Below are 13,898 nucleotides of genomic sequence, written 5' to 3'. Positions count from 1 at the left end.
GTAGTTCATTTGTATTAGAAGGGTGTGGGCTAACTTATTGAAAAATCTAATGAGTTCCTTTGGGAACGATTTTAACGCCCGCTTAGCAATCAATGGGAGCGTTGAAGTAGGTTTAGTGGCTCGTCTCAAACGAAACGATGAGAAAAGTGCTTCAAATTGCGATCCAAAGGCTTCTGATAAAATTAAACAAAAATACTTCTTACGTGACCTTAATTCTACTTTCACAAACGTAGATTACAAATACCTTATGCTTCAAACCTGAGGGATGAATTTGTCATATAATTTCTACAGTTTTATATAAACAATTCTTGAAAAGATGATTCAACATAATTGATTATATGTTATTTATACATGTGTGAAGTGAAGTGAAATGAATAAGAGGCAGAGTTATTTGCGGCGAAAATCATACGTCGGACGTTAGGCCAAATGGGTTTTCAGGCCGAAAAGTCACTGTGCCGAATGGGTCATACGGCCAAAAGGATGTAAGTGTACAGATGAGATGAAGTATATGCAAAAAATAAATCAAATTTAATAAAAATAAAATAGAATGATAGTTGCAACACTTGAGATTTTCAAAATAAGATTAAATTATTATGGCAACGTTTGTAATTTTGGCAACACTAGGCACAACATAGAAGACAAAGTCAGTCATTGATCTATTTTTTAGAGTAGGGTTGCCAAAATTTTTTTACCAAATTAAGAAAGCTTTGAGAAGAAAAATCAGGCAAAATCAGGCTAATGGACGCTACTGTTGTCAGGACGCCTGACAGCAACAAAAAAAACTATAGTGCGAGGAAATGTTATGATAATAAGAAATTAAATACTACATGGATCTCAATGGAAAAAAAGGTTTCCTTTAGAGATTTTCTTTTTGATATTAATATGGGGGAGTGGGGAATCATGTGCCACTTTTTTTCGTTGTTCCATAACTTCTTTATTATAAAAAATATAATGAAAATTAAAAATGGTATGGTTTTCTACATTTTCAAGCTATCATAAGGTATTTTTTTAGTTTTTAATAAGTTATTTTCCCCTAATTCTGAATGTTTAAAAAAAAAGCAATATTTTTTGGATTTTGAAAAATGGTGGGGAATCGTGGACCACCAAATCCAAATTGACCAAATAACATGCAAAGTTTATGAGTTTATCCAAAACTGTGATTTCCTAATTATTTTAAAGCAATTTCAGATGATGAAATAATAAAGAGAGCTGTGTATGATCGCTTGGATTCCAAAACCTGGCTCGCGAACGTTTGGGCAAAATTTCTTATATAGGATGGACAAAATATTTTTCATAACTCTTCATTTGGCATAAGAAAACTGTACAGATGGGTAAAACGTATTTTAAGTTCTGAATGTGCATAAAACATAAAAATACAGGTGATTCAAGATGTGTGGCCCACGATTCCCCACAAGCTTTGATTTGCAAATTGGTAGCGTTTGTGTGACTTATTGATGTTTCATCAAAAAATCCTTTTCCACGTGAAAGATCATGCCAAAACTAAGATCATAAGCTTATGAGCATATTTTTGTTATGCACTTTAGGTTCCCCATAGTTGAAATTAGCAGATGTTTTTTTTTAATTATTTAAGTAAATTTTTCTTACTTTTTTTAGCTTGATAAATAAAAGAAGCATATGATGCTTATTTCAGTCAACAACATACAGGAATATATGCTCACGCAAAGCGACGACGATGACAGTTGGTTTGAGATTTTTATCTCAACACACATCTGAGATATTAAAAGTAGCTCACGTTTCCCCATGGCCCACGATACCCCACTCTCCCCTACTACTAAGCGAACAATTAATCAAAAAAGTAAATATAATTAAGGAAAATAGGACACACAAGAAGAAATTAAAATGCTACAAAATTTACAAAATGTAATTAGAAGAGAAGAAAACTGGTTACTAATCGACTGTTTTGAACGATTCAATTTCTCTTAATAACTGTTTTACTTTGATTTTGAAAGCTGAACGGTTGTTGATTGTTTTTATCTCATTAGAGCAAGTTCACTGTTGTTGGGAAAAAGTGGTAAAGATTTTGACACTTACGGCACATTTTGAAAATTTTCCCATGCAAAAACATTTTCAAGATCGGTGGCCTTCTAGTTTTTTTACAACACGTGTTGAATTTTCGCATGCTGTGATGCAAAAATAGCAATATTTCTATCACATACGGCTGAAATACAAACAGTGTTGTAAAAAAATACAACGCCCCAAGGTCTTGAAAACATTATTGCATGGTAAAATTTTCAAAATGTCAAAATTTCTACCATTTTTTCCCAACACCAGTGAACATGCTCTTAGGCAAGGCGTTGTACTTAGTTGGACCAATAAATGATATTTGTTTTTGACCTAAGGATGTCATGTTTCGGCTTGGTTATAGACAATCTGACTGGAGTTTGAAATTGAATGGAATTAAAAATTAATTCTACGGTATTTTTTACATACACTGAGCTTTTGATGCATTCCATCGATTCCACGTGAATTAAAGTCTAAGGAAATGGCTTCTGAAATTAATTGAGAAATTTTCTCAAACGTTTGGTTGTATATTCTTATAAGAAAAAGAGCTGGAGTAAATCAGCTTGTTTAAGTTGTAAACATTGGGTTGAACGTTTTTTCCGTAATTTCGTGATTTTCGATAATTTTGTGGTTTTTCGGAACTTTATCAAAATAACTGATGCTAAAATCTTCAAGCCCCTGTAGATCTGAAGAAAGCAAGTCAAACTTACTTAACTTACTAAATTACTTAGGCAAGTTAACGCAATTAGTTTTGATTCCCGCTGAAAGAAAATATATTATTTCTCAGGTCAAAAAGTGGTACGATAAGAGAAGTACCGGCTTATTGAGAAGGAAATGCTTCGTGCGTTTTGGAACGAATGCCACGTGAATTATTAATCATTTATAATATTTGTTTTTTATTATTTAAATAAGTATTTTCTTTATTTTCAGGATTTCGAACGCCCAAGTAAACTGGGCCGCAAGAGCTAGCGGAAATCAAATGTATTTTTATCACCTATTAAAGGCAGTAGATAGTGGTTGTGTAAGGTTTGGAAGAAGTGAAAATAAATTAGATTGAATAAAATTTTTATTTCTTTTATTACAATCAACAGAGAAAAAAACCATTTACCAAATCAACCCCAATTTCATTTCCAACCTAAAATTATTTTATGTATTTTTCATCTTCACATCGTATCGAACTCCCTTGAAATTCACCTAAGTAGTAGCTGGATTTCACAACGTACGAATCCTCATTGAGATGCGTTCGCCTGTTATATTGGTCGAAACTACGTGAAAATCAATTGGATAAAAATTATGCAGTTTTTTACGTAGCTACGACGTGTGGATTATTTTGGGTTTATGAGTACACAATCCCGTTGTAAAATGAATGTTTTGATTACTGAAATTAGTGTGTAGATTATCATAGACATTGTTGAGGATTCAGGGGGTAGCTTACCGCTTTTGATTCGAATCGGAGGTTTTACTTTCCGTTGCTCGCCAACGGTGTAGGAAAGTAGCACCATAGAACGGGGGTCGAACAATTCCTTCCGCGCTGGCCAGTCGGTTCATTTGCTCCACTTATTCGCTGTTTACTCACTGCTGCTAGCGGGTCGGGGGAAAAGTTTTCGGTGCACTTAATCAAGTCCGCACACAATTCACAGCACTTATCTTGCTGTTCCGGGTTTCGGATGTGCTTTTGAAACACTAATAGACGACCGATTTACAAGGACAAAACGAATGAAAACACCACTTTATTAACTTTAATACTCGACCGACGGTACAAACAAACAATAGTACGGACTACGGAGCCGTTGTTGCCGCTACGAGACTTTATTTCAACTAACTTATGCTGACTTTGTTGTTGCTTTGTCAGCTGGTTGGTGAGTTACCGTTTCCAAACAGTTCATTCGGTAACTCACTGGTATGTTGTTTCTTATACTAGACTGGTTCAATATTTTAAGTTTCAACATTAATACAATAATTTAAAGAAATTTAACATTTAACAAATAATTGAATCTAGGTTGTGTATGGTGTTACTTTTCGTTACGGTATAGGGACAGGTATTGAATTCTAGGTTTGGTTACAAACATTCCGGCCACCTTGAAATGGCACGGACATTTCAACACTCGCTTCGGTATCATTGGGGAGCCTTCATCGGTTGCCTTCATCTTCGACTAAATACGTGGACCAACAGGACGCAGCACGGAACCAGGTGAGCAGGAGGAGTGATTGGTACTGGGCGGTACGGACACCATCTGGAGCTTTGCCTTCTGGAACAAAGAGGAACCCAGTAGACCAACAAACATACAGTAAAACGATTGGAACCGCAATCACCTGGTGCTTATGGTTGTCATACAGGAGCTAACTTAGAGTGTAGCTCTACTCATTGAAGCTGCGACCACCGATACTGCCTTCAAACAGCCGGTGCTAGGAATTCGATGGGAAAGGATGTCCACCACACGAAGCCGGAAACGATGAAGTGCGACCACACTCGGAGCGTTGATTCTGATTTTCAAAATTGTCGTACAGGAGCTAACTTAGAGTGTAGCTCTACTCATTCAGGCTGCAATCGGCGACTACTGGTTCTAGGAGGTCCGCAATGTACAGGCGGAGACGACGACAAGTGGTTCTGGGAAGCAAAAGGGAACCAAGTAGACCAACAAACAACGTTTAAAAATATTGGAACCGCAATCACCTGATCCATGAAATTTCGTACAGGAGCTGTCTTAGAGTGCAGCTCTACTCATTGGTTGTTTTCAGGAACTGCGGTGACCGGTTCTCCAACGGGCTGCTCATCAGCTGGATTGGGTTCGGGTTGTTCTGGTACGGGTAACAGAGCAAGTTTGTTGACACACCTGGAAACGACATCTCGCTTCGCAGTGCGTAAGGTGACCACTCGTACGACGCCGTCTTTCCCAGGATGAACGGCTGTGATGATCCCTAGTGGCCATTGGGCTGGCGGAAGCAGATCGTCTTGGATGATCACCATTTGGTTGGGCTGGATTACAGTTGATGGTCTACGGTGCTTGGTGGCTCGGGCTTGAAGCTGCTGCAGATATTCTGGGTACCATCTACGCCAGATTCGTTGGAACCGTTTCTGCGTGAGCTTCCAATGCGACAGTTGATTGTCCGGAACAGTTGCGACGTCTTCTTCGGGTGGAGATCGCAGGCTTTCACCGACAAGGAAATGTCCAGGTGTCAGGGCTTCTAACTCGTCGGATTCGGTTGGCATCGGAATCAAGGGTCTGGAGTTCAGACACATCTCCACCTCGGCTAGTAACGTCGTCATGTCTTCGTAGGAAATGTTGGAGTGGCCTATTTCTCTCAATAGATGGTGCTTCGCTGATTTCACTGCTGCTTCCCATAGACCTCCGAAATGGGGCGATCGAGGTGGTATGAAATGCCACGCAACTCCAGATTCTGCACACCAATCCAGGATGTTCTTGCGTCCTCCGTGTTCGGTTTTCAGCATCTGGTAAATTCTGTGCAACTCGTTGTTTGCACCTCGGAACGCAGTGCCATTGTCGCTGTGGATCTCGTGGGGAAAGTTTCGGCGGGCAGAAAATCGGCGAAGAGCAGCGATGAAGGCCGGCGTGGAGAGATCAGACACCAACTCGATGTGAACGGCACGTGTGGTAAAGCAAACGAAGATGCAAACGTATGCCTTCGTTGGGCCTCGGTTACGGACGAGAGACTTGATGTAAACTGGTCCGCAATAGTCCACACCAGAAACGGCAAACGGTCTTCGGGGCGCAACACGGGACGTAGGCAAATCTGCGATACTTTGCTGGATCATCTTTGGTCTGCATCGGAAACATTTGTGGCACTCATGGAATGTGCGGCGCACTAGATTGCGTCCACCAATGATCCAGTACTTTTGACGGATCGTGGCGAGCATTAGTTGTGGGCCGGCGTGAAGTAAATTCCCATGATAATACTTCGCCAACAGTTTTGAAAGTGGGTGTTTCGCGAGCAGAACAACTTGATGTTTCGTAGCTTCCGGAACGGTTGCGTTGGCCAGAACTCCTCTAATCCGAATGATTCCATCTGATTCTAGTTTTGTACGGATGTACTTCAACTGCGATGAAGACGGAAGGCGGCCGGTCGATGCTAGGGTGGCTAACTCCTCAGGAAAACTCTGTTTCTGGGCAAGACGACAAAGTGTCAAATCTGCTTCATGCAGATCGGCGGTGGTAAGCGCTTGGAATGGGTCCATTTTCGTCTTCCGTGCAGCAGCTTTCAACAAGCGGAAGTATCGCATGCAGTGAGCGATGGAGCGCCTAAGTTTTTGGTAACTGGAGTACATTCCAAAGATACGATCTGCAAACTCGTCATCCTTCACGACAGCTGGAAGCGCAGCAACTGGAACTCTCATCTCACTCGTCGAACTGGTTTGGCAGGCTGACAACTCGGTTCGTGGCCACTGCGAAGGCGGTAACTGGAGCCATGGAGAACCAGTCCACCAAAGCGGATGATTGACGAGCTCAGGCGGACTTATTCCACGGGACAGAACATCGGCTGGATTCGATTCTCCGCGAACATGCATCCACAAATCTACATCGGTCGAATTCTGGATCTTAGACACTCGGTTGGCCACAAATGTCTTCCAGCGATTGGGCGGTGATTGTAGCCACTGAAGAACCGTCGAGGAATCAGTCCAGAAGAACATTTCGGCAGGCAACTTGAGAGCACGGTTGACCTTCTCCGATAGGCTGACAGACAGAACGGCTCCACAAAGTTCCAAACGGGCAATGCTATGGTGGCTCTTCAGCGGGGCGACCTTCGACTTCGATGTCAGCAATACGACACGGACGACTCCATCACATTCCGACCGAATGTAGCAGCAGCTGCCGTAGGCCTTCTCCGACGCGTCCGAAAAGAAATGCAACTGAAAGGATGTGGCATTGGCGGAAGACACGTATCGAGGAACTTGGATCGTGGCGATGGTATCCAGCGTGCTATGGAACTCCTTCCAATCGGCCTGGTACGACGCTGGTAGTGGGCGATCCCACTCGAAAGATTCTCCGTTCTCTGTTCGAAGTCCCCACAAACGCTGCATGAACAGTTTGGCGACGGTTATAATCGGTCCAACCAAACCAAGTGGATCGAAAATCTGGGCGATGTACGACATAATCTTGCGCTTTGTGAGTACTGGAGCTGGCAGGGGCAATTGGACTCGAAATCGTAGTACGTCAGACCTTGTTTCCCAAACAAGTCCGAGCGTAGAGACAGCCTGATCGTCCTGCAGGCTGTGGATTTCGGATACGGCTAAATCTTCTCGAGGAATACCACGAAGCGCTTCAGGAACATTGGATGCCCATTTCTTGAGTGGTAAAACGGCAGAAGCAGCTAGAGCGGATGCTTCTCGGCGGAGTTGAACAGCGGATTCGACATCTTCGGCACCAGACAAACAATCGTCAACGTAGAAGTCGTTCTTAAAAACTGGGGCGGCAACAGGAAAACGACTGACTTCATCCTCAGCGAGGCGTTGTAAAGCGCGGGTGGCCAAAAATGGGGCTGAAGCGAAACCGTACGTAACAGTCTGCAGCTCAAACGTTGCGAGAGGCTCTTCGGGACTTTGGCGCCAGAGAATTCGTTGGTACGTACAGTCGTCCAGGTGCAGTTGTATTTGGCGGTACATCTTTTCAATGTCGGCTACGAGTGCGATTGGGTGGGTTCGGAAGCGCATAATGATCGACAGTAGATCGTCCTGGATAGTAGGTCCCACCAACTGCATATCGTTGATGGAGTAGCCGGTTGATGTCTTGCACGAAGCGTCAAAAACAACACGGACCTTGGTGCTTGTGCTTGACTCCTTGAAGACTGGATGATGTGGTAGATAGCAGTGGGGGACAGAGTTGTCTACTGGATCAGTCAACTTGATCATGTGGCCCAAACGTTCGTAGTCGGCCATGAAACAAACGTAGGCTTCTCGAGTGGCAGGATCTCGCTTAAGTCTCCTCTCTAGACTTTGGAAGCGGCGCTCGGCGATGGATCTTGATTCACCAACACGTACCAGGGGGTCACTAGTGAGTGGCAATCTAACTACGAAACGACCGGACGAATCGCGAGTGGTGGTAGCACTGAACACTTCTTCACACTTTATTTCTTCAGCTGACAGAGCTTGGGACGGCAACAGAGATTCGAGTTCCCAGAACCTTTCGATGGATTGTTCTAGGTCTCGATCGATGGTCGTAAGATGGCATAACCGGGGTGTTACGGAGGAATTTATCGGAGCCGATCCGGATACAGCCCATCCAAAAACAGTCTCCACTAAAGTCGGCATCTCATTGCCGAGGGAAATCTTGCTGCCGCCGTGAAGTTCATGGTACACTTCTCCGCCAACGATGAGGTCAATGTCCGCAGGAATGAAAAAATGTGGATCAGCCAGGTCAACGTCGGGAATTTTCCAAGCAGCAACATCAATTCTCACTGTCGGTAGGCAAACTGTTGGCCTTTTGAGGATAAGGAAATCTAGCTTCGTGGCGTACTTTGTTACGGTTGAGCGAATCTTTGCTGTTAACTGGCGCTTGATCTGCTTGGATGATTCACCAATCCCTGAAACAGCAATGTCAACGGTAGAACGGCGGAGATCGAGAGTGTTGGCCAACTTCTTCGTCATGAAGCTGCACATGCTAGCGGAATCAAGCAGCGCCCGCGCCGGAATTTCCTTCCCCGTACTGTCAACCACCAAAAGCATCACCGTTTCTAACAAAACTGTACTGTTCGTTGCCTGAACAGTCATACAAACTTGTTGGCTCGAAGTAGATGGTTGCGGATCTGAATCTGGAGGAGCGGTGCTACGTTGTGGAGCTGGGAGTGGTGGATTCGACGAAAGCGAAGTTGGTTTCGGAACCGAATTGAAGTTGGTGGTCTTGATCGCATCATGGAGGAGAGAATGATGCTTTCCATTGCAGAAACGACAAGTGTGTCTGGAGGAACAGGATCGTGATAAATGGCCGGAATTGAAACAATTCCAACACAAACGATGGGATGTGACAACTTGCCGTCGGTTGTAGGGAGAGAAACTTGCGAATTTCCTACAGCGAAATAGATGGTGTCGTTCCGAACAAACTACACACACGGGTAAATCGGGTTTTGGATCAGACGCAACAGGATTGGCCACTAATCGGAACGCCTTCTTCGGTTGGGATCCCGTCATCCTCGCTGGAATAGTTTGCAGGTTGCGCTGTTCTTCTGAGACGATCGTCTTCAGCATCATCGCTCGAGAATACAGGAAATCGATCAACTCTTGGTAAGTGATGTCTCTCAGGTCGCTTGTTTTTTCCTCCCAGGCTCGAAGTGTCGTAGGATCCAGCTTGTAGCACAGTAGGTTCACTAGCGGAGTATCCCAGTAACCTACCGGCTCACCCAGTTTAGCCATGGCCTTCACATGGCGGTCAAAATCATCAGTCAACGTATGAAGATCCTTTGAAGACTCTTTCCTTAAAGGCTGGATGTCGTACATTGCCCTGAAGAGCTGTCGTTTCAGGTACCGCTGGTTATCATACCGCTTCATCAACGCGTCCCAAGTTATAAGATAGTTGTCAGCCTCAACGTTCACGGACTCGAAAGGTTTCTTGGCTTCGCCTTCCAAACTCTGAAGCAGGTACTGCAGCTTTGCAACCGCTGGAACATCTGGGTTCGAGTGCACCATGGACTTGAACGTGTCTCGGAACGACAACCATCGCGAAAAATCACCATCGAACCTCGGCAAATCTATTTTGGGCAGGCGAAGGTGAAACATAGCTGTGCTGGTTGGTGCGGTCGGCTCTGCTGATGTAGAACTGCTCAACCTTTCCGGGATATTGTTCAACAGGAATGCTTTCACCTCACAAAACCTTTCCTCGATGGTCGATCTCTCAGCCAAACGCATTTCAAGCCGGTCTGGCCCATCCCACTTCTCGATGACGGTTTGCGCCTTTTGAAACTGGTCGTAGATCCGATCAACTAAATCTTGTCGAACTTGAAGGCGCCCTGTGTCTCGATCAACGTTGAATTCCTTTGTAAACCTCTCAACATCCGACAGGTTTGTCAAAATAGCCTTGCGACGAATAATGGCATCCTCCACCCTTTCGTCGGATTTGGTTTTCGGCATTTTGAAATACACTGACACTTGCTACCACCACTGTACGATAACGAAAACACAGCACAAAAAACGAAAACGAAATCCTTCCCGAACCGATGTACTGGTTTTTAACACGACGGCGGAAGTGTAAACCAATCGTACGATTAAATCCTTCCCGTCGCGGATTTACACTTCTACACGACGAAGAATGATACAAATCGTACGATTCAATCCTTCCCGTCGCGGTGTATCAATCTTTGATTCGAAACGGAACCGAGAATTGTGTGTTAAAATCGACGAAAAAATCCTTCCCGACGCGACACACAATTCTTTCGCGAAGACTGCCACCCACTCACACCCAATCGCATATAATATTAATCAATATTGCCAATATATAAGCCTCAGGTGCATAAGGACTGAATTTGCCAGAAGAATTCCAAGTCCAAAACTTTTTCGCCAAAAATCAATCAAATCCACTTTCCCAATTTTTGCTGACCGGTGTAAAACATCCACATAGCAGCAGGTCAAAATTAGCAGCTGTTGGTGGCTTTGTGCTGTTGGCTTGGCTTCACTTTGCGCTTTCTTGGCTCGAAAAACAATGTACAGCAGTACAAAAGGCAAGCAAAATGGCCCAACTTGATGCAGCCAGCGCGTCGAGTAAAGAAAATGGTGTACTCACCGCTACCTTCCGTGTGGGGAATTCCTCCGATCCGGCCGAAGGACCAATGTTGAGGATTCAGGGGGTAGCTTACCGCTTTTGATTCGAATCGGAGGTTTTACTTTCCGTTGCTCGCCAACGGTGTAGGAAAGTAGCACCATAGAACGGGGGTCGAACAATTCCTTCCGCGCTGGCCAGTCGGTTCATTTGCTCCACTTATTCGCTGTTTACTCACTGCTGCTAGCGGGTCGGGGGAAAAGTTTTCGGTGCACTTAATCAAGTCCGCACACAATTCACAGCACTTATCTTGCTGTTCCGGGTTTCGGATGTGCTTTTGAAACACTAATAGACGACCGATTTACAAGGACAAAACGAATGAAAACACCACTTTATTAACTTTAATACTCGACCGACGGTACAAACAAACAATAGTACGGACTACGGAGCCGTTGTTGCCGCTACGAGACTTTATTTCAACTAACTTATGCTGACTTTGTTGTTGCTTTGTCAGCTGGTTGGTGAGTTACCGTTTCCAAACAGTTCATTCGGTAACTCACTGGTATGTTGTTTCTTATACTAGACTGGTTCAATATTTTAAGTTTCAACATTAATACAATAATTTAAAGAAATTTAACATTTAACAAATAATTGAATCTAGGTTGTGTATGGTGTTACTTTTCGTTACGGTATAGGGACAGGTATTGAATTCTAGGTTTGGTTACAAACAGACATACAGTTGCGTTCAAAAAAGAATGAAATCGCGTGAAGTTGCGCACCCACTTCCAAATTTGACAAGCTGCCATTTTTCTCTTTCGGTTTATATTTTTTCATGAAAATTTTACAAAATCTAGTTCAACTATCCAGCTAACATTCCACAAAATTTGAAGTCTTTACAACGACGGGAAACAAAGATACAGCTATTCCCGTAAAAAAGAGAAATTTCGAATTGCTTCACTTAATTTGCTGTATCGTTGACAATTTTCATTGCAAAATCTTGAAATTTGGTCCAAAGATGTAAAAGTATTTGATCTAATACCAGGCCAAGTTTCGTCAAAATCGATGAACGTGATCAAAAATGGTGCCGGGTTGAAGATGAGGTTCATTATCGCCCAGCAGACGATTTCATTGTTTTTTGGACGGATGTGTGTATGGAAAACATCGTGATCTATGTATTCTTGGTTTTTTCTTTATCAAAACCAACATTTATTACAAAGAATGTTGTAAATTGATAGGAACTTCATTCTTGCTTCGTTTAGAAATAAAAATTGTTATAACAGGGCTGGTGTTGAAACACAAGAGCGAATAGAATATTCGCGTTAATTGTGGATCAAATTTGTTTTTCGGTATAATTAGCAGGTCATTTCTAAAACTCTGTTCTTCTTATTTTGAACCCTGTTGAAACATTCTCTCTTTCGAAACAAAGTACGAATGAAGTTTTTAGCATTTTACAACATTCATTGTGATAACTACTGGTTTTGTGAAAGAAAACACCAAGAATACATGGATTACGATGTTTTCCATACAAACATCCGTCCAAAAAACAATGAAATCGTCTGCTGAGCGATAATGAACCTCATTTTCAATCCGGCATCATTTTTGATCACGTTCATCGATTTTGACGAAACTTAGCTTGATATTAGATCAAATACTTTTACATCTTTGGACCAGATTCCAAGATTTTTCAATGCAAATTGTCAAAGATACAGCAAATTTAGTGAAGCAATTCGAAATTTCCCTTTTTTACGGGAAAAGCTGTATCTTTGATTCCCGTCATTGTAAAGACTTCAAATTTTGTAGAGTGTTAGTTGGATAGTTGAACTAGATTGTGTGAAATTTTCATGAAAAAATATAAACCGAGAGAGAAATGGCAGCTTGTCAAATTTGGAAGTGGGTGCGCAGCTTCACGCGATTTCATTCTTTTTTGAACGCAACTGTATATTAGAGTTTGCAAATCACAAAGATCGTTTAACGGAAGGATGTTATGCGCTCCTAAGGAGTAGAGCTGTTGGGTTGGAAAGAGCAACGGGACTCTATAAATATTTTTCAAGCATCAATTCTGGAGAGTTTGAAGTTATTGTAAATTTGACAAGGAGGCTCTTCCCCATCTCATAATAAGATAGTTAATATGAGAGTGCATAAACGCAAAGTAAAATTTCAAAAGAACTTGCTGGAACATCAAATTTCTCAATTTCAAAGAGGAGAAACTTTTTTTGCTAGATATTATGTGTGTCGACCCCCAGAAAAAGTTTCATCTATTATTCGGTAGTAATATTTTGTGTGAAGACAGGCCCGTGCGAAGGACCCGCTCATGGGGGGGGGGGGGGGGGGGGTGGATTCAAAATTCAAAATTTAAAATCAAGATTGTCAAAGTTTTGAATCAGTGCTCTGTCCGGCAAATCATCAATACATTATTGAAAATGATGTTCCTTGTTCTGAACTAGACATTTGCTTAAAAATAAATACGAAGCAATCAAGTTGACAAATCTAACACCAATGTTTCAGAAAACACAAAAAACGAATGCGATTGAAAATTTTGAAGAAAAACAGAGTTTAAAGTTTCGGGCATAAGAATAATAGAAATCAAATTCATCACCCAGATTTAAAAAGAAACTAAATCTGAATTCTAAAATAAATTTCAGATAAGATAAATAAGAATTTAATCATGATTTAAAATTGATTAGCAAAACTATAAAAACTTTTGTTTATTAATCGTCTTAATTCACATTCCTTTCCTTCATTTTCAATTGATGGCTTGATCGAAAAATTCCGCTGTAATATTTAAAATTCGAAGAAATATTTAATCACCATTTGAATTGTGAAACCTTGATAAGGAAAAAATACATTTTGAACTCGAGAGATTTTATTCGAAACACATACATACCTACTTGAGGATTAAATTTAATTTGACCCAAAGAAGAATATCAATTTTATTTCAAGAGTACCAGTGATCAAAATCTGAGAAAACATAATTTTTTATTTTGTCCAGTTATCAACCTAAAAGACTGAAATTGTTAGTGCATTTTTGAAGTTAACAATATTACTTCATATATTTAGAGAAAACTAAGTTTTCTTTTTAAAAAATTAGATTTTTAGGCTTATTATTTTTTCGGAAAACAAAAATTCAGGCTTGAAAAACAATGAGAAACTTATTTGAATTATTTAATTAAAAAA

At 41.7% G+C, this 13,898-nt stretch overlaps 1 protein-coding gene across 1 annotated transcript; it reads right to left on the bottom strand.

The window, feature by feature from the left end:
• Positions 1-4,744: 4,744 nt before the first annotated feature.
• Positions 4,745-10,099, bottom strand: LOC129741812 (uncharacterized). Its single transcript, XM_055733603.1, has one exon. It carries the CDS (start codon positions 10,097-10,099, stop codon positions 4,745-4,747), a length of 5,355 nt encoding a protein of 1,784 aa, XP_055589578.1.
• Positions 10,100-13,898: the final 3,799 nt, after the last annotated feature.

This window comes from Uranotaenia lowii, chromosome 2 (assembly GCF_029784155.1).
Source record: "Uranotaenia lowii strain MFRU-FL chromosome 2, ASM2978415v1, whole genome shotgun sequence".
NCBI lineage: Eukaryota > Metazoa > Arthropoda > Insecta > Diptera > Culicidae > Uranotaenia > Uranotaenia lowii.
This window is presented reverse-complemented; position numbering and strand designations above follow the sequence as displayed.